Below are 22,259 nucleotides of genomic sequence, written 5' to 3' on the forward strand. Positions count from 1 at the left end.
CCTTACTGAGAGTGAGCTCTCGAATAACATCATGAACCTCTTGCCAGGAAAATTGAAGACATAATGAACAGGGAGTTAACATGAAACTGGGACAGAATTGGCTAGATGTTTTAAATCCATGTATGACGCATTCAAATCATATATAATCAAATGTATGAGTTCCCCCCCCAGAGGTGTACGAGTTAATTATCATTACTGAATAAAGTTTAAAATAAAGAACATTTTTAAATTGATGAACACATGGCAATAGCAGAAATGCTGACCAATGTTGACAGTTACTAAAGAGCGAAGGTTATGTGCTGCAATTTAATGTAACCAGAGGTATACACAATTCACATTAAATATGTTGATCTGCCATTAAATCCCTATTCCTTTTTAGGCCTCGCCTGTCAATGCGCTTGCGAGAATATAGGGGCTTATCCAGAGCTTAACTATCGGGCGATTCCATGCAGTGCCCGTGAAAAGTAAGCTCAGTGCGCAAGCGCATTGACATAAAAAGCACGTGCACATCAAAGCCAGCCATCTGTTCCCCAGCTAGGTGCCTCCAGCAGCTCTTCAAAGGTATCCGCTCCGCCCCTTGTTATTCTCTAGGCAACCGGCATCTCTAGTTCCAACACAATGTCCGCGTGCTTGGTAACCCAGGATCCCTTGGCCACCTTGCTCAGTTTTATTAATACGATTAATAAACTGATTACCTGGAACAAACAATGCTAAAAACAGGGACTCCAGCACTCACACCTTCCCCTGTGCTAGTTTTAAAACAAAGGGAATCTAATTACAAGCTTAGTGAATGAAAGCTATTGCTATTATAAATTACAAGAACTTTTATTTCAGTATTAATTATTGAAAAAAATTAAAAGCCATTTGTATTTGTTAAATGAATACATCTAAGTCACGGACATACAAAACATGTTGCATTACAAATGCTATAGGTGTTACATTTGAAAAAGTTTAAAGTATTGGCATTTTAAATGATAAAGCTATTAATTTGGCTATTTTCAAGACCAACACATTAAAAAAAAATTGTCATTTACAAAACCAATAGCTCCAACTTTTCTAATGCAAGACCTATTGCATTTCCAATGCTTGTTTAGGTTTCGCCTGGCGTCCACTGCGCAGCAGTGTTCGCGCAGGCGAAATCTTTTGTTTAGCAGTACAGGGCTTTGTCCCGCCTGTCTCTTCCATTGGCTAGCTCCATAAATGGAGGCTAGCCATTGGAAGAGAGATCTGTCCGTTATTCTCCGAGCAGATTCGTGGGCGTTCCGTAGATTTTTTCTCAATCCGCCCCTTTTAGAACGTCATGCGGCGGTGGGCGGATGTTTTTTTTTTTCTCGCCATGTTTTGGCCATTTTGGGCGTGTGTTTTGCAGAGGTGGGTTGCACAATTTCAGTTTCCTTTATTTGCTAGCAGGTAAGCAGCATTTTGTACGTCCGTGGCTTGTCTTTGTTTTCTGGTTCTTTACTTTGTAGGTCTTGTCCGTGTCCTGTCGTCTCTGTGTACTGTTCTTCGTGTCTGTTGTCTTTGTTTTTGTCATTTGGGTGTCCTGTGGTCTCGGTTTGTTGTCGTACGTGGCCCCCCTTCCCTCTGCCCGCAGCTCTCCTCCCCGCAGCTCTCCTCCCGCTCTCGCTAACGATAACGTCAAACAATTGCCCCAGGGAGCCCACAGCCTGAAAACCTTGTCTCACCTACTCCCCAATCCCGCTTTCTTCATAGAACAGTCCACTTCTCCTTAACCCAATGCCCCGTTGAGTAGGTTCCCCTTTGTAGCGCCGAAAGCCTTTTTATTACAACCCCAGTCAGTCCACTTATGGCGTTCGCTTTTCTGATCCTCAAATGGCCACAAAGTCCTGCTCCCTTCACGGACTTCACCGAGTCAGTCACCTCGTGCCCAACTCCTCACAGAATGCCACGTATGCCGCTCTTATAGATTACCAGCTCTGTCCATTGCAGAGTCTTTATTCTCCTATCACGAAGCCCCGTCGCCGCGGCACGGTAAGCATCTAAAGAACTAGCCCAGAAAACAGCTTACTCACCGTCAGTTACTCCCCATGCTTGAAGCTGCTCCTCGAGGCTGGCTGTTACTGCGGCCTCGATAACAAGAAAAAACGTTTTTTAATTAACTGCATTTGTAACACGTTGCCAGGACTTCAACCCCGCTTCTATTTTTGGGCAGTTTTAAATAACGCGAAAGTAGGTATTGGAGTGCTTTACATGAGCACCAGCTACATTACACAAGTACATTAGGTAATGTTATTCTTTCTGTTCTGTGGCATTTCTGAAGTAGCGTCCAAACCTGGGCCTGTGGGGTTCCTGAATCCAAAGCACAGTGGTTGCAGTAGTGTACGAGGTTGTTATTCCTCCACTATAGTTGTACGCCGTCTTCTTCACAGTTCAGTATTATTTGTCCCTCGCAGTTACAATTGCAGCCTCTCTCGTGTAGTCAGGACATAATGTTTCTATTTCTGAGGTTTCATTTAGCTATTTAAGGTATTCTGGGAGTTTTTTTTCGTTTGAGTGGCAGGTTGGATACCAATGGTTTGTTCAGAATAGCCAAGCACTGAAAACATGGCTGTGCTTGCTTCCCTGCCCCCTGGCTGTGCTTGCTTCCCTGCCCCCTGGCTGTTCTTGCTTCCCTGCCCCCTGGCTGTGCTTGCTTCCCTGCCCCCTGGCTGTGCTTGCTTCCCTGCCCCCTGGCTGTGCTTGCTTCCCCGCCCCCTGACTGTGCTTGCTTCCCCGCCCCCTGGCTGTGCTTGCTCCCCCGTCCCCTGGTTCCCCTTCCCCTGGCTGTGCTTGCTCCCCAGCCACCTGGCTGTGCTTGCTTCCCTGCCCCCTCGCTGTGCTTGCTTCCCTGCCCCCTCGCTGTGCTTGCTTCCCTGCCCCGTCGCTGTGCTTGTGTTATCTTTGTCTGTTACTCAAGTTCTAATGTGTAGGATATCTGTATTAGACAAGATAAAGACGAGGCCACGCTAGTATTTTTTAAATAAAGTAATACGAGGAACAGGGATATAAATACATGAATTGGATCAATTGTGACTATCCACAAACACAGACTAACTTTTAAAAGGCCAGAATGGAAATTCCCCCTCTTTATTTAAAATTATTAATCTGAATGGTTACTGGACAATTTTAAATGTTGTACCCAAGTCCTTTGAAGTTATTCAAATCTTTGGAATCTAAGAAATATACCCTGTTCCAAACCTTGTGCGACAGGTAAATAAATAAATGAATGTTTGCTTGTAGAATTGAGCCTATATTTTAGGATGAGGGGTTTCGTTAGTAGTTGCTCATTTAGCTAAGTGTTGCTACAGTGTGTCTCTGCCCTAGCCGTGTTGTCTATTGATTAACACATGGTTTGGAGCCAAGTAGTTCTTACTGGAGTCTCACCACAGTTACTTGCCAACTAGATATCGTGGGCAAATTACTTTAATCTCCCTGACACCTTGTGAGTGTGCCCTTCAATGCTTTGCAGAATTTGTTTTGCCATCACTGGAATTATTTATTTGGGAAACCTCACAACAGTTTGAATGTATGTGTAGTGTAAAGAAAAAAGGTATTTGTGTTTTGTTGTAGACCAAGCTTTGGTGGTATGCAAAGGACCCCATCACAGTTAACACCCTTCATCCAGTGCAGAACCCTTCAAACATCTCAGTCGCGGAAAGGGATTGAAGAGTTTTTTGATGACCCAAAGAACTGGGGAGAGGCTACCGTCAAATCTGGTGAGGAGCACATCTTTTCTTGTAAGTTCTTTTAGCCTTGCATTTAGCTATCCTGGGTTGTGTGAAATCAGTTGGGCACCTCATTTGACTGCCACTTGCACATCACCGCCCTGATGTACAGGCTCCCCATGTGGACCTTAAAACAGCCAAGCATGGAGATTGGTCTTACTTCTACATGGGTTGTCTTGAATCAAAGAAGAATGTTGCGACCATGGCACAGTCTACACTCTTAATTTTTTCCTGCCATTTTAGCAGCTATCCTCATTCAATCAATCATATCATTTGTAAAGCGCACTACTCACCCGTGAGGGTCTCAAGGCGCTGGGGGGGGGGGGGCGAGGCTGCTACTGCTCGAAAAGCCAGGTCTTGAGGAGTTTTCTGAAGGTCGGCAGGTCTTGGGTCTGCTGTAGGTGGATGGGGAGGGTGTTCCAGGTCTTGGCGGCAAGGTGGGAGAACGATCTGCCACCTGAGGTCGCTCTTCGGAAGCGGGGGACTGTGGCGAGGGCGGCGAGGCAGAGCTGGCGGGTGGGGGTGTAGAAGCTGAGTCGTCTGTTGAGGTACGTTGGTCCGGTGTTGTGGAGTGCCGTGTGTGCATGGGTGAGGAGTTTGATGGTTATCCTCTTGTTGACCGGGAGCCAGTGCAGGTCTCTCAGGTGGGGTGTGATGTGGCTGCGGTGAGGGATGTGATTAATGAGATATGATTAAGTGCAGAATTGAGGCAGCTTTTGTGAGACTCCTGTGCCAGACTTTAAACAAGCATGCCGAGTGCCAGTTCCTGTTACTTTACAGCTACCTCTAAAACACTGATTTTCCATAGAAAGGAGCAGCTTTGTGTCCCACTTCCATGTAAGGCTTTATCTTCTTTTATTTGCTGCTTTAGGTGATGCATGGAGTACAGCTCAGCTTAGAGCCAAAAGCAGTGAAGATTTGCATAAACTTTGGTAAGTGCACAGAATGGATATTCAGTTTGAAATGTTTTCTTTATAAACTGCTAACATGTTTTTGTGTACATGTTTTCTCTCTAGGTATGTTTTACTGAAAGAAAAAAACATGCTTCTCACATTGGAACAGGAATCCAAGAGACAAAGGGTTGCTATGCCAAGTCCAGAACGGCTAGAAAAGGTGATGGCTGCATTTTTATACTGTTTCCTCTTTATTTTTATTTGATATATATTTTGTCCCTATCAAGAATATATGCTTATGTTCTTATTACACTGCTCCATCGTTGAGGTAGGATAATTCCCATTAGTATTAAAAAAATGCACGCATATTTTTGAGAGCACTGCTAGACCCTGTAAATGCAAAATGAGAAAGCATCCATTTTCAAATAATGAAAATGCTTTGTGTTTCTTTGCGCAGAGGACTAAATGACAGTTGTGGGGTCCTACACATGTCTGTGCAAATACTGCATTCATGCTTCTAAGAAAAGCTTGCTCACCTTGAATGTTATGCTGAAAAAATGTGTATTGGAAATTTTAACCAAACACCTTTGGAAGGTAATCAGCAAGTCACTATCCAAACATGGTATAACAGTTCTAGTGCACTATGTGAAAAGAAACAGCTGTGCATTATATTCGTGTTCTGGTGGAATAGCACAATGTTGCATGACAATTTATCCCAGCTAATTCTCCATATGTATTATACCATGAAAGAAGGGGAAACGATAAAAAAAAAAAAAAAAATATATATATATATATATATATATATATATATATATATATATATATATATATATATATATATATATATATATATATATATATATATATATATATATATATATATATATATATATATATATATATATATATATATATATATATATATATATTCAATATCCTGCTTCCACCTTGAGTCCCAATAAAACTAACACCACCATACACTTTTCCGCTTGTCCTGCAGCTATCCTTAAATGTCGTCCCATCTCCACAGTCCACTATGCTGCTGTTTTTCAATTTTCTTGTTTCTCTTCCACAGTTTCTTACCCACTGCCCTTCCTCTGCTAAATCCCTTTCCTCCACTTTTCCCTGGTTCCTTCTATTCATGATGTTGGGTCTTGTTATGAAAAAGCACCCGTACCTCTAGTTGGTTCCACCACTTGATGTCCTTTCCTCTTGTGGTGCTGGGTTGCAAAGATGGAAATGTAGTAATACGTGTCTCCCTTCCCTCAAACCTGTCTGTCTAAAATAAAAACTGGATACCGTCCTCCACAGCCTAGAAACGGGGAATAAAGTGCCGAACATTGACACAGGCCCATGAAGGTGACCATGATGCTGGAGGAACAATGAAAATGATAGATGCCACTGCTTAAGACACTCCCACGGGGACTCCTGGGTGAAACAACAAAGAGTTCCTTCTTCCCCAGTGAGAGGTGCTTTGCATGTCTTGACAGTAAACGCGCAAACCCAAATTTTCACTGTGGAAAGGCTTGGTCACCCAAGATTACACGCTTACCTCAAAGCAGGCACTCCAAGGTATCAGACAGCTTGTTACATTAAGCTTCGACTTGTATCTCAAGTCGGAATTATTGTAACTTTCTGCAGGGTGCAGCTTTTGCTAAGCTGCCACCTTTTTACATTGAAAATTCTTTTGCACACATGTATCCTGTTCCAGGAGAACACTTTCTGCCCCCTTGGAGAGACATACCAACGACTCTCAGGAAGAAGATCAATGAGGGATTGCAGGCCAGGGAAGTGTTACCTCCCTCTTGTAAGACGCCACGTAGGTATTAGCCTCAAAAGACATCCTTCAAAGGAGAAGCCACATTTGAGAGGCAAATGTGTCACACTAGGGAGAAGGGATGCACCATTATTTAGGTAGACAGGCTGGCATGGGGAGCAGAACGGAGAAATCAGTTGCCACACCGGTGTCCCCAGGTCTTGTAGCCCCGAGGTAGCCACACCCCAGGTGTGGGCTAGGGAGGTCCGAAAACCAAGAGAGGGTTCTCGCCATCTTAATAGTGGGCAGAACGGTGCATCCTGCGATAGGCAGATGCCACACTCCACAGGAAGTGGCCACCAGGTGGGAACCTATTGGTTACCAACCGCATCCTGCCCTGAGTGCATTTTCCAAGCATAAAAGGGGCACCCCTGGCACCCTGACCTCCAGATCTCTGCTGACTTGGAAGAAGGACTGCCCTGCTGCACCAAGGGACCAGCAAAGAGAGGCTGCACAGTCAAAGACTGCACCTGCTGGCTAGCAAAGAGAGGTGCTGTGCCTGCTATGTCCTGCTGAAGGAGAAGCGGTCTCCAGAGATCAGTCTAGCCAAGAGACTCCAAGGGCCAGCTGACAGGCCTCCTGTTCGCAGAAGAGGAACATAACAGCTGAAGAAGCTTGTTGGCGAAGTTGGTAGCCCAAAGTCTTCAAGCCACTACCACAGCTGCTGTGCAGCACCTGGGACCAATACCCAACACACAAAGTTACAACCAAGGTGGCTGAGCCCAGGAATGTTGTGGGAGAGCTGCTGAGACCCTCAGAAGGCAAGTAATTGACCTAGGGAGGATTGGCTTGTGACCGCGATGCTGGGCGACTGGACTTTGGTCAGACCAGAGAGCACCTTGTGGGACATTGACCCTGCAACCAGGACCCCGACTCCATCTTCGTTGACCATGGAGTACCTGCAGGAAGAACACTTTGCATCCACAGGAGCATCTTCAGCATTAATCATCACTTGCATAGGAATCCATTGCAATCCAGATAAAGTGCCTGGAACTGCTTGAAGACTGCATCTTCTGTGGAGGTAACTGTTCTTGAGGACCTTGCTGGTCACCTTGACTAGCTCTCGGCCAGAGTTGGTCACCCCAAGTACTTCTACCCAACCGCTTAGGAGAAGACAGTCAAGTTAAGCTTGATAACGGGCATTGACAACGTGTGAAATGTAATCATCTATTAAGCATGTAGCCAGGTTTTAGTTTCTTTATGAAAAGATGCATTATAAGTTCACTCAAGTAGAACGGACACAGATTATGACCTTCTCCACTTGGAGAGCTTTATAAAGTTGTGCTCATAATGTTAGAGCCAGTAGCTGAGGAATACATAATAAGACGTCCCAGTGAACTAGGGGATTTATTCTATTTTTAGGAATATGTATTGTGCACTTGCCCAATACATAGAGCAGGAACACGTGCTAAGGTGAAGAAGTACATAAGCATATATTGAGTTTTACCTAATCTCAGGCGCAATGCATACAGACTTGTCATGAAAGATATTTTAATAGTCATTTTTCCACCTCTCCTGTGCTCTGCTGGTTATGGGGTGAACATCAATGGAAAATAGGATAAAAGCAATTAGATGGATAAATGGGGAGTTGAATGTGTGTGTGTGTGGTGCTATATATTCGCACCATCTTTCTCTTTTACAGTAAAGATCAGACCGAAACAAAAAGATAAACTCTGATCTAATCTTTTGTATGAGAGCAGCTACAGAGGTTAGGTAGAGCATGTTGTGTTGCATTGGATATGGTGTAGGGTCTGGCAGTTTTTATGTCTGTCTCTGATGTTTGTGGAGCACAGTTGAGGTTATGGATGATATTACATTTCCAGGTGGATGATTCTATAGAAAGATTAGACACCGTACTTCAGGAGCGAGAAACCGCTTTACGGCTCTTACAGACTGGCCAAGAAAAGGCAAGACCAGGGGACTGGAGGCGGGACTGCTTTGGAATAACTACATGGTATGTATGCAAGGTGTTTGGGATTGTACTGAATCACCCATACCACAATCTATGTTGTTATTTTATTTTCGTTCGAGTGAAGCCTCATTATACATTTAAGACTCGAAAGACTGTTATGCTGTCTGGAGGGTTTCCCTTCCAGTAATTGTGGATGGCCTTTTCACAGTTCTGAGCTTATTTATTTTTGAGTGGTTTGTGGACCATTTATATTGAAAGAAACATTTTGTCAAACAGAGGCCTGATCTGTGCATCCTTTTTTAACTCCTTGGATGCTGATGACGGAACCTCTCCGTCATCAGCTGCGGGTGCGCTGTGCTGATGACGGAGCGGTTCCGACATGGCCCGCTCGGAGCACCTGCGCGGCGCGAATTCTGCGCCTTCGCTGGACGTTCCATTGAGCGGGGCGGGCCATGACGGAACCGCTCCGTCATGAGCACAGCTCAACCGAGGCTGGTGACGGCGCCGCCCCGCCCCCTTAGCACTGCGGCGGAATAGCCGCCGCAGTGAAGGGGTTAAATACATTTTCTTCTTCCTTGTGCTTACCGAGAGTTAATGCTGATGAATGGCATTCTGCCTTCAGAAGTAGTTGATTGAATAACTATTTTATCCAGGTCCTGGCAGTGACCTCTTTTAATATTAAGGAACTCAGGCTGCCTCAAAGAATAAAGTGGGGCATTCAGCCTAGCAACATCAGATGAAATAGGAGGCAAGGACATGGCGGTGTCTGGATCCCAGGAACCCATCATGGCTCTATCACCTGTGTAAATTGTGGACCAAACGCTACCATCTTTATTTCTGTACCCGTTTTTATTGGAGTGACGCAACATTAAACCAGTAGATTCAAATGCCCCGCAAAACATGTAGCACTAGCGGTATCACATGATATACCTGGCTGTCTGTCAAATGGATTCCGTTGGGTATTTTAACTGCAAAACGCTAGCTGGAGTATTTTGTGTCCGAGCCACCACAGCAATTAAAAAAATCAACATCTTTTATCTCGTACAAATGCTTCCTAAATATCTCATGGTGTTCGCTTGGGTAGTGTTGCACTATGATGCCTCCTTACAACATAGTTTTGACACCTGTGTATGAGGAAAAATAAGGCATCTGCATTTCACCTTTTGGTTGTAGTCCGGGTAATCACAATTCTGACTTTTTGTCACATAGACACAGTACACACTCTAGTCTGAACTATTATGCCAACAGTGTACAATATTTACGACAAATAATATTTCCAAATTAAATGATCACAATGACCAAACTGAATCCTCATTTAGGGCGCTCTGCATTGTTCTCCGCAGTAAATATTCCATTTAATATGAGTCTGAGGTATGATTGCCAGGGCTTGGATGGAATCGGATTGATTGTGGGTTATTGACAAACGCAGCTTGAGTGTGGGTACATATCTCTACATTGATGTATTACTTAGTTCCTTACCAGTCTCTTTGCTTTATCTTATCTGACAACTACTAAGATTGGGCTATTAATTAATCTAGTTTATTGTATAATAAGGAAACTTATTTTTTTTCCATGGTGGGATAGCATGAAATGTAACAACCATGCCACATTGGTAGGAGTAAAGAAACGGCGAAGAACACCTGAAAAGGGTATACTAATAAGATCCACATGCCTTCCATAAAACCTGTTAAATATTCCGCCCACTATATTTCTCATAATTTCACAAGTAAGCTGTGCATCTCAGCTTAATACTACAAAACAATCTGATGCTTTTTCACCTGCCAGATCCATACCAAAGTATGTATGAGTGGGACTTGGCATCAAAATCAAATGCCTTGCTATCTCTAAATTATGTGCAGTCCTGCGTGATGCCAATAGTCTTGCTATTAGTAAAACATATTTTTCCATCATTTGCATACTTCGAACCTCTGCCAGCTTTTCATAAATTCCTATTGTCTTCTGTACCTTCATTATCCCACTCTACATTTGGAGTGAATGTAAACTACCACTGTGAGCGTGCTCTCTATTATTAGATTAGTAATTTCTCCATATGTTCAGACATACTGCAAGCATTTAAAGCACAAATTAGCTTACCACAAGAGCCAAACATCCTTCAGGATCGGTGACTACTGCTAAAACTTTTTTTATCTGTTTTACAGCACCCCGGTATAGATTAATTTTGTTCATTTCTAACTTTGTGAGAACTGAGTTATTATCAGTGTCTGGGTTTTACTAACTGCTCTCCATCTGGACCATTTATCTTAAAAAGCCTTCCACAAAAATACAATCTTTGAGCATTCCATCACATCATAGATGGATAGGGTATATGTAGTATGTTAATCTAGTGGTTTCAGTTGTCTCGAAATTTATTGTATTTTGACTCCCCTTACATTTTTAGACCTGAATTTTAGCTATTGCGAATACCTAGCAGACGCTAGACTCTTTGTTTTGTGCAATCCAGTCTGTATATGCCACCCTACCCCTTATGCATGTAATTTAGGCTGAGTAAAGGTCCAACATCAGGAAAAGTGGAACCTACCCTTGCAGAATGTTTTCTGCCTGGCACAAAGTTCCCCCCTTTGTGGCCCTCTGTGTCTCTTGGATGGAATGGAGGTTTTAGAAGAAGGATCTCCTCCTTTCACTGGAAAATGCCTTTAATATCTCATGGAATTTCTCGCACTTTGAGTAATTTGAAATTCTAGTAGCACAGCTGCAATTTTCTAATTCCTCTTCTAAAACTTGCTGGCTAAATTTGAGGATTTTCAGACATATTAATGATAAAGTATTGACACTAAGCCCGCAGACACCATGAATAAAAGTTATATTTTATAACATGATTGTTTCCTTTCAGTTTAGACCTTTTGCCATAGAAAAGATCTCTAAATTCTAAACCACTAGCATTTAGAGGATCTTCTAACAATTCACAATATAAAGAACATAGCTATGTTGGTAGACATCCATTCCTCTTTCCAAACCCAGATGCCAGGAGATCTGAAAGACTATGATCTTGGTATTGCAATTGATTCCAGAGCTTTGGGTCCCCCAAATAAGCAGCTGTTGCACATCCCAGGACAAATTGGTTCTAAATATCAGGGAAGATTAGGCTTTTTAGTCTTTCACACGTGGCTAGCATTCCTACTGATATCCCAGTATCTCCACAAGTTACAATGTTATTGAATTGAAAGTGCATTCATATACCGCTTACTACACCTGACGAGGCGTTCAATCACTTTACGGCAAGTAGCATGCTACCCAGTAACCTATGTTGTATGGATTCTGCTCTGGAACAGAACTATGCTTGGAACCATGGAACATCAGTATGTGGGGACTGAGTCACCATACCACCTCAATGTCCTTCATTTACCTTCCTAACCTTACTAGAGAAACAAGTGAATTGGCACTCCCAGAACACAACCCTCGCGTACCTCTCAGAGATCGCGGTAACAAGACACACTCTTTTGCTATTTCACTCGTACTTGTCCACAGTGAGGTAACCAAGAGACGCAAAGTTGTAAATATTTATTCAAACTATCGTGCTCAGAAATTCAGTATATGTGTCGCAATTAGAAAACAAGTGCATAATAAAAATACTGTTAGCATGGTTAATAATTCGTATACCATGAACATCGCTGTAATCTGATAGGACAGAGTGACCTAACCCCCCCCCCCCCCCTTTCCCCCCAGTTACTAAAGCTAAATGGTTATATGAAAGACCTTTGGGATTACCTGCAAGACCCCATACCGTAGCACACACAGATGGACGCTCTACATCTCAGTGGACGCAGTGCTCTTGTCTCAGAACTCTTGTTCCACGTGCCTGTTTGTGGCTCATATACTCATCTATATGATAGTACGTGGGTCCATAAACAGCTGCATTCTTGTGACATGTCTACATGCTGGTGCTTGCCAGAAAGAATAACAAGGGACATTGTTTGATCTTGTTGACTAAATCCCAGGAAACAAACTGAACACAAAACATATGCAGGTTCCGTGTGAAAGTACAATGTGGCACAAAGGCAAGCACGTTTATATCGTAATGTGTGCAAAGGAAAATGAGGCCTACAACGTGTACATTTAGGCTAACATAGGGGAAAACCTAAAAAGGCCATGCAGGAAACACATGACACCTAAAGTTAGCGGTCAGTCCATTGGTTATTGGGGGTTACTCTAGAATGCTAAAGGAAAACATTCCATGCATTTACTCCTATTTCTTTGTCGCACATTAGTGACTTAGTTGTGATCATTAGAGGGGGCTATGTGAGCAGCAAATGCTTGCTGGAACAGACCATGTTATGGTTTTAAACAAGGAGCTTAAGACAGGCAAGCTCGACATTTAGAGTAGTGTACACACTGAAGATGCAGGCAGCAAGCTGAGGTGCATTTAGAATAAATAGGGTAAAAGTTTCTTTGAACGTCAATTTTCGATGCAGGATTTTAAGGACTAGCAGGTGGAGATTTTTTGCATACAATCTGTGGATGTAAATCTGTTAAAAGAAACAGTTTATCAAATACTGCTGTAAAGGAATGTGGCTTTTACGAGCTTTATTGACCCATTCCAAGAGGTGGCACAGATATTTCCTGCACTGAAAAAGAAGCCCAGTGCTTGTTGAGGCTCCTTTACAAGTGACTCAAGCAGTGCAGCATTTAAACACATCCCATTACTATCGCTCCACTGTATGTAATGCAATCAATACTTTCAAACCCAGAGACCCCTATTGTGTACCTACTACATCTATATATTCGATACTATAAAGTATTGCTACGGTTTTTGCAAATCATCTTACATCAGACATAAAGTACACATATAATAGAAAAGATATGTTATATAAAAACCCACCAACTTAAAAATAGACCAAGATAGTTGATAAACACAGAACAGACACCATGTCCTGCATAATGGATGTATCCGTGTTAACCTTGGCCCTCCAGAATCCACCTTGCCTCATGGTGAACACCTAGGTCTGAACATGATTCTCCAGGCTTTAGATGTATGTAATTCTGTTCTGCTGCCAATTGACTATTGTGATTTTTATTTAGGACATCGCTCCATAAATGACATTTTAAAAAAAGAGCATCCACATCCCAACACAAACTCTGTATCTTTATTTAAACATGATTAAATAAGAGGATGCTGTGTTTCTGACTTTATGCATTAGGAACATGGGCTTTGTTTCCTGGTGACTATGAATAAACGGCTACGGTATAGTCGTTTTCTTGGAAGTGTTCAGCTTGGTCTCTAACCTCTAGGACATTTCACAGCTTACCTACAGTTTAGTTACTGTGTTTTCATTAATGTTCTGTCTGTAGTGCTCCCTCCTGACAACTGTTTGAGTTGATATTCAGCCATGCATGGTGAGTCGGTGCAAGTTTGTTGATAGAACTATGTAGGGTAGGCAAAGATATCATGCCCATCTGTTCCACCTGTTACTGTGGGTAATTGAAAACTAAGAGTGTATATGGCAATTTTGCTAACTTCATTTTCTGTTTCCTAGAGGGACTGCAAAATGAGAGCCCTGCCACCTTGTGTAGTTATCTTTCTTTAGGGTGAGAATTCGTTGTCTGGAGTTAAAATGTCACTGAGAGGTAATGTCAAGGATGGTAGAACACTAACACCAAACGTCTACTGATTTACAGGTACAAATTCAGTGAATGGCAAATACCGTGGTTCATGAACAGAAGATACAAGCAAAGAAAATTCTTTGCTTTACCATATGTGGACCGTTTCACAAGGTAGGTTCTGTGGAAAGATTTATGTGACGGAATGCTAGTCTCACTTTATTGATGGATTACATTTTTGGGTGTCTTGTTACATGGTTGGGGTATATAATTATGTAACAGAAATGTGTAGAAACTTTATTGGCAGAAGGCTACTTGAGTGTGTGAGAGAAGTTGCAAAATGGCTCTGAAGTGGCTCAAGGAGGGGAAGATAGAGTCAAGTTAATGTAGATTTGGAGTCTTGGCTGAAAGAGGCAAGCAAGTCTTTGGTTTCTGTAGAATTTAGTGAAGAGCATTCTGCCTATGATGTGCTTGCACAACAAGCCTTCTGCCACCAAAGCACCTTTTCCTGAATCTGGGAACAGTATGCCAATTGCCAGTCACTAATCTCAAAAGTTTTCAAAGGGTTATGGTCAAAATGTTAGACATGTAGGAGACCTTTGGCAGATTGTCTTTCTATTTTCTATTTTTATGGTTTCTGTTGTGCAAAATCTACTAGGCGTATGGAGTTTGTGTTGCTATGGTCAAGCCTTAGGAAATTGAGTGCTCAAATTGTGATGGTTTGCGTCTGTCGTGTGAAAATGGTTAATGTTCAGATTATTAGGTGATATATCCTAGGTTAATAATTGTATTGCCAATATTCTGTCAAAAAATGTCTTCTATGTGCAACGTTGCCTAAGCTTAGAAGGCTTGAGCAAAAATATTTTTACGAGCTCTTCCTGTTGATATAGGCAGAGTGATTATGTCATATAGGGAATGGTGTTAAAGCTGAACAACAAGAATATCTCATATAGAGAATGATGTTTAAGCAGAAAAGCCAGACAAATAAGACTGGCTCAGAAACTACTCGGTGTGCAGACTCGGTGTGCAGAAGGGGCACATACACAGAACCCATGTAAATAAGCATTAAATGATCAAACAATGTAAAACGTTTAAAAAATGCACCAAACCCTGTAAATTAGGGATGTCCCTTAACCTTGTGCAAATGGAAGACTCCTGGTGGCAATAGTCTCTAAGTGCGATTTCATGTAACATACAAAGCATTTTAGAGAACAGCCTATGGTTATGTCCGAAGTCTTTGAAGAAAGGTGTGCATGGTAGTTTAAAAAGCTGACCCAGACTTCGCATGTGGTGTTTATGTAAGAAGCTGGCTCTGTATATGGTATACTACTACGTGGTTATATCAGGCACATAGTCCAGAGATTCCCCTAGAAGTGTACAGAGCTCAATGTAAACCCAAAATTTGTAGTAGTGTGTGCAAGCAGCCTTAGGCCTAACACAGAGGAGTGTAAGACATTTGTTATGCACACTGTGACTAATAAATGACACAAAGGAAACCTACAACAATTTTAGAAAAATAGGCTTCTTTCAAGATTTATTTTAAGATCAAGTTATATGCAAAAACTTAGTATGTTTTTCAGGAAAACTACTTTACACTCTAAAAAGTGGACACAGTGCAATTTTCAGGCTGTGCAATGGTAACCTATGGGGAAAAAACAAGAATGCAGTTTTTCAGGTAAGTACACAACTTACAAATCCCGGGATTTAGGGTCAACTCCAGGCAAGGTTCAAATTGGTACCAAGAATGCATCACCTGCGGGCTGCCAGATGCAGAGGTCAAATTCGGAGTCAGGCACCCAATGTTAACCAATAGAGACTGAGGATGATTGAAGGTGCGTAGCTCACAGGTGAGTAAAGCAGAGTCAAGGGTCAGTCAGTCAAAGCATTGTTTATTTAGAGCATAGGTCCTTAAACATGTGCAGACACTTAAAAACTTGATTTTTAAAAAAAACATCTTCGGCTAAGAGCTATATAATCCATATCCATATCCATACTAATATTATAAAGAGAGCCCAAACCTTTGAGGCAGGTAATCTCAGTAACCACAGCACCAATCACAACACCCAATACAGCATTGGAAAGGGCAGTTGCAGCAGAAGGACATAGGCTATGCATACGGCCACCATATACATTTTTTTAAAATTGTTTTTATTAACTTTTCAAGAAACAGTGGTGTTCATCACAATCATACAGTGCAAGACATACAATTGTACCGTAGGACACCATATACATTTAAAAGGTAAAATAACCGTGCCAGTAAAGTAGTCCCTTGTGGGCGTGTCTGCGTTGTGCTGGGGGCGTGACTAACGCTGGGGGCGTGTGGTACGGCCATCACATCGTGGGCTGTGGGCGCATGCTGGGGGCGTGACAAACGCTGCAGGCGTGTGTCCGCCCTTCATGCCATGTGAGTCGTACATACAAGCGCCAATTACATTGCTGCGCAGCATCAAGGGGCACGCTGGGGGCGTGACACGCTGGGGGCGTGACATGCTGGGGGCGTGAGAAACACTGGGGCGTATGTCCGGCCTTTATGCCATGTGAACGCAATTGCGCCGCATCAAGGGGCTCGCTTGGGGCGTGAGAAACGCTGGGGACGTGTGCTACGTTCCGTCCTTCATGCCATGTGGGTCGTACATTAATCAGAAGATCGTCTGCTGTGGCCGTGTGCTGGGGGCATGACAAACGCATTCAGCTGGAGGCCTGGTAAGTAACATTACTGCAGCCTCTCCTGCGCGCTGTTACTGAACTCTCTCATTCAACGAAATTAGACACGCCTGCTACCATCAACCAGGGCTCTAGCCGGGCTCAGGCGGCCGATCAGTACACTAATTACACGTGCCTGATAACATCAGCCAGGCCGGCATCTGGGCCTCAAGCAGGGGAACACGCAAATGAGCATGTCTACGGGAACAATTACTGCAGCCTCTCCTACTCGCTGTCACTGACTCTCTCATTAAACGGATTTACCCGCGGCTGATAACTCTCTCATTCGACGACATTACACGTGCCTGCTAACATCAACCAGGGCTGTAGCCGGGCTCAGGTGGCAGATCACTACACCAATTACACGCGCCTGCTAACATCAACCAGGGCTGCAGCTGGCCCTTCTCCGTCCCTATTCTAATGAAACAAACAATGTTGTCTACCGCGAGATTTAAAAAAAACTGCCCTTGCCAAATACACACATTCTATTTCATACCCGGACAACGTCGGGACGGGCTGCTAATATCCGTATAAAACACCAAATCCAATATAAGAATCTTCTTAAATATAAAAATATATTCTATATAACAATTATTTAGATTCCAGAAAACAATTATAAAACTGGAGTAACACAATATCAGTAATAAAACATCCATTCTGTATGTTTTGAAAAAAAGTTTTTAACTTTAAGCATGAACTTCCCTATTGCACATGCTACATCCAATGAGTGCATTTCAGGTAACTGGTCGATTACCTGTGTACGATTCTTAACCTTATATTTTAGGAAGATTGGTCATAACCAAAATTTACTGCATCAAGAACATTTATACAATCTAAAAAGATGTGCAAAATATCGCATTTAGTTCCTAGGTTAGAGGTACATTTCCCATCATAGTCAATCATGGCCCTTTTAATCCTATCATCCTCATAACATGGATTTATCCCAATCCTTATTTTTAGTAATTCTCTCAGCCAACGCTTGGGAGGTTTATCCATAAGATTTTATCATAAAACATACAGAACTTTTCCAGTTCAAGTATTGCCTATCCTGGTCCTGTGATACTATTTTCCCTTTTGTCCTAAGTTCCTTCTTACCTATGGTAGCATGAAGGTTCTGCTGGCCAACATCAGCCCTCAAAATAACTACATACCATAGCAACCGTTTCTCTGACCCCTTTTGCCCATTCCATTTCGCTCTGTAGGATCTCGCGTTTACTCCAAGAAGACACTTTTTGCCCCTCTTCATCACCCAGGCGTTGCGAAATTCCTAATAGTGCCATGCTTGCCATTTTCTCTCAAGAAACTATTCCGGTTTCTAGTCCTATTGCCTGGATCATTGAGTATCTTGGTTGGAACAATATATATATTTTTTTTTACACATTTGCCTTCTTCCCCATCCCACTTCCTCTTACCACGTAGGAATAGCAATTCATCCCCATATAAGAACTTAGGTCGTACCATAGCTGTGTAAGCCTTGAGAACAGGTCTATCCGTCATTTCTCCATAGTAGTATTGAATTTCCTTAGCCCACTAACCGAGGATAGAACCCACAGTTTTAATGCATCCAAATGTACTTTCCACATCATAGATTTCTCAAACCAAATTCCTAGGTATTTGTACTCCTTAACTATCTCCAATTGTATGGAGCCAAGGAACCAGTTGAAAATCTTCCTTGTTTTACCGAAGCACAAGATTTTCCAGGTTTACTGTTAATCTCTTCCGACTACAGTACTCGCCAAACACTTTAAGCTTTCTTTACAGATCTATCTAGTTTGGTCCACAATCACCAAACCGTCTGCATAAAGTAAGCATGCAGCATGCTTCCCATCTATGTTTGGACTGGCACCCGCACCGTTCTCAGAGTGGCTGGCAGATCCACTATAAATAAGGAAAAGAATAATGGGGCCAAGACACACCCCTGCCTTAACCCATTTTCAATCTGTATCTTCTGTGAAATGCATTCCTTCTGTATCCAAAACAACCTGAGCCCAATTTTGAGTATGTAACCTTTGTATTATAGACAGAAGACCCATCAGAATATCCAAGTCACCTAGCATTTCCCAAGCATTTCTCGGTCTACCAGGTCAAATGTTGCCCGGAAGTCTACGAAACAGCAGAACAGATTACTCCCCTGTTCCATCGACTTCTGAGCCATTGCCCATAGCCCAAAGCAGTGATCAATTGCAGAGTTGCCCTCCCTGAAGCCACCCTGCTCTGGAGGCACAATTTGGGTTTCCTCATCTCACTCCTTAAGTTTTTCCAAGATTAATTTAGAAAACACCTTTTCACTGATATCCAATAGATTAATTAACCTATATTTTTGGGGATTCATTATATCTCCTCGTTTATGGATAGGTCTGATGATTGCCCCTCTCCAATTTATCGGCATATTCCCCAAATCAAGGATACAATTGAACATTTTGGTGAAAAAATCTGCCCACCAGTCTGGTCTAATTCATATAATTGCTGCCGGGAGATTATCTGGGCCCGCTGCCCGGGTTAAGTTTAATTTAGATATGATTCTTCTCACATTACATACTGTGAAATGAGATCTAATATCTTCCACCTCTGTCCATAATGTATCTTCCTGACTTAATAGACCGACCCCTTTTCCATATAACTCTCCCATGTGAGACTCCTCGGCGTCTTCCGTCACCACACAGTTCATAGCTCCCTGTTCCCTACCAGAGCCATCATTAGACTAATTTCCAAAACATTTTTGCATTTCTGGTTTCTATAGCTTCCAATAATCTTCCCCATCTATTTGCATTATATGGTCTTTTTTTACTCTCTATTAACATTTTTATATAGTTTTGCTTTCTTTCTGTAGGCTATTGAACGTGTATAAATCCTAATTTAATCGCAGATGTCTTTCCTTTTTTCTTATATTCAATTTTAATTTTCTACATTCCTCGTTGAACCAGTTCTTGTTTTTACACTGACCCCCACCCCCCTTTCTATGGTTCCTACAGCTATGACTTTTTAGGTCCACTCATATATTGCACTACTTCAAAAATAACACTTTCAAACCATCCTATGTTATCAGAATGAGGGATGCTCTCTAGTGTCTGGGCCTGCTGGAACACCCCTAACTTTCACAAACACTGCTCTGTTAGATGAGTAGAAAGCCTTCTGGGGTAGTCCATATTTAGAGGGATAGTGTGTGTCTCTTAAGTTATTTTTACCCCTCTACAATATGTGTTAGCGGACAATGACCACTTTCCTACTCTTTCCTTACCTCAAAGGCTGTTATAAGTTCGAAGTCCCAAGCATGGGTAAATATATAATCTATAGGGCATAGTTGATTGCCTATCCTGAATGTCCGATTTGCTGGGCGATCTACTTCCATCCTACCGTTTATACAGACCACGCCCAATGAGCCTAGAAAATTCCCCAAGGCAATATCTCGTGGTATACATCCCCTTCTAGGAAAGCAAGCGTATCTGATGTTATAAGCTGCCAGTAACTCTTTACACCATTTGTCGACTCCACATGGATCTAATTTATGGTTAAAGTCTCCCAGCAGTACCAACAGATCTCTATGGTGTACCTCGATTATACCTTGCACATCTTTTTCAAGCATTTCCAGGTCTGATTTATACATTTTATTTCCAATCCCCTGCATATAAACTTTAACTATAACAATGCCTTAATACTCTGGGGTCGGATGCAAAAGAATCACTCTACTTGCCACTCTCGCTGTTTTTGCTTAACCAACGTGATTCACTCTGCAACACAAATTGGCATTCTCAAGGCAGAGTATAAATACTCAGCAGTGATGCAGCCCACACATTTTCATTATGGATCAAGGTATAAACAGAGATACAAGTCACAGTATAACATTGAATAATCATGGCAGTCATAAAAGGGTTCTCATAAAAGGAAATTAAGAAAAGAAACCAATTCCTCCTCGCTTGCCTAGCTTTGGCTGCTTCGTGAGTTTGTGGCTAGTAGTGTGTTTACATCCTTATACAATGGTATGCATCTGAATTATGCCTTAGTGCCCCTCCTTTTATCATTATCTAACCCCTCTGTAGATATCAATACAAAGTAAGTCCCTCTTGGGTTTCTCTGTAAGGGGGCCCTGGACTGGCATGCTCTCAGGCATCATTACCAGTTCATAATAATCAACAGACAGCCTTAGGAAAGGCCAGAGTTATAGATCCTCTGCTTTTATTTGTCCTCACATCAAACTTCTGGGTGTGACTAGAGGTCCAGATAGAAAGACTGCATGATTCCGACACAGCTGTAACACCGGGACATTCGTTAAAGGTGTAAATCTGACAGTTCCGCTTGTTTTCACTTCATCCAGTTCGATTTTATGCACATAGCCAGGTGCCAAATGCTTCTGTCACTTCTTATGTACTGGACTTATGTCTGTTGTTATCTCATGCCATTATCATCAGAATCTGCTAGTACCACATTTTTGTATACATTATGCAACTGTCGGATGTTGAATCTTTTTCTTTTCCCTCCTCATTTCCTCTGTATTGTTTTTCATTATAAAAACCAATAAAATGTACTGAACACAAAAAAAACCTAAAAGGCTTGGCATTGTGAGATCGATTCCAGCCAACAGGCAACCGACTGTGTAAAGAAATGACCCCATATATGCTGACTGTTTCTCTTTTTCAGATTACGTATAGAAAAAACATTACGGATGAAAACAAGGAAGGAACGAGCAAAAAAGGAAGAAAGGCTTACCTTGGAAAAAAAGTTTCCACATCTCGCCAACTCCCAAAATTAACCTGGAAGTCAGTTCATCTTCCATCTTTTTGCTGTGAAAATTGAGAGTGGACAGTATATAGTAGATATTCTCCTAAATGTCTTTGAATATTAAAATCCTGTAATTTGATTTCTTGTTCAAAGCCTGACTTTGTCATTTTATGACTATCCTGTCATTGTCTGGTATTCCTGAGGAATTCGGTGATGTACGTAGAGACAGGGATGTACTCTTTTTTTTTTTCAATAGAAAATAAATAATTCCCACTATGTAAATACTAACAGGAACATATGTAGTTAAGGCTTTTATCAGCAGAATCCAAATGTTTCCATTGCCAGCACTAGCCAATAAAACAAAGTTTCTCAGATTCATGGCTCAGGATTTTTGTGGGGACCGCAGGATGCTTCAGTGGTGTTCCTGGTTGTGGCGAATCAGTCATAATTTAAAGGGCTTGGTTTAGAGTTAGACGGTACTGGAATATCCTCTGATTTCTGGGGAAGTGTTAAATGGCCAGAGGATTCATTGAAAGCTAAGTCATTTGCTTAAGTTCATAAGTGTTTGTTTAGAAACTATGTTTAGTAGTTCAATTACCTCAAAGTAGATTGACATCCTCTAGGAATAAATGATTCCAGAAACTCCACCATGTCTCCTTTTGTTTCTTTGAAAGGTTCCAGCTATGGCATGTTATTAGGCTATTACAACATTCCACTCCAAAGGCCTCACAGGCGACAGAGGTGTTTGACGCCCCACAGCTCCAAATCCTTAGTTTCACAGCTCTTGCTGTCAATGTTCAACAATTACTGCCATGGCTGTTACACATACACATTTGAACAAACTATGAAAAGAGGCTCAAGCCAACCTCTGGTTCTCCATGGGCTCAGCCATTCTATTTTTCTCGTTCAGCCAAGCCAGGGAGCTGAGCAGAATTTCC

The 22,259-nt window shown here is 42.1% G+C and overlaps 1 protein-coding gene across 1 annotated transcript in view; it reads left to right on the plus strand.

Annotated features, from left to right (window-relative positions):
- MRPL47 (mitochondrial ribosomal protein L47) overlaps positions 1-21,968 on the plus strand; it is a 40,307-nt gene extending 18,339 nt beyond the window's left edge. The window contains exons 2-7 of the mRNA XM_086944369.1: positions 3,571-3,716; positions 4,597-4,657; positions 4,742-4,838; positions 8,258-8,388; positions 13,981-14,076; positions 21,241-21,968. Of these exons, the coding sequence (XP_086800495.1) occupies positions 3,571-3,716; positions 4,597-4,657; positions 4,742-4,838; positions 8,258-8,388; positions 13,981-14,076; positions 21,241-21,352 (643 nt within the window). The 3' untranslated portion in view covers positions 21,353-21,968. The remainder of the gene's footprint in view (positions 1-3,570; positions 3,717-4,596; positions 4,658-4,741; positions 4,839-8,257; positions 8,389-13,980; positions 14,077-21,240) is intronic.
- Positions 21,969-22,259: the final 291 nt, after the last annotated feature.

The sequence above is a fragment of the Lissotriton vulgaris genome, chromosome 11, assembly GCF_964263255.1.
Source record: "Lissotriton vulgaris chromosome 11, aLisVul1.2, whole genome shotgun sequence".
In the NCBI taxonomy this organism is placed as follows: Eukaryota; Metazoa; Chordata; class Amphibia; order Caudata; family Salamandridae; genus Lissotriton; species Lissotriton vulgaris.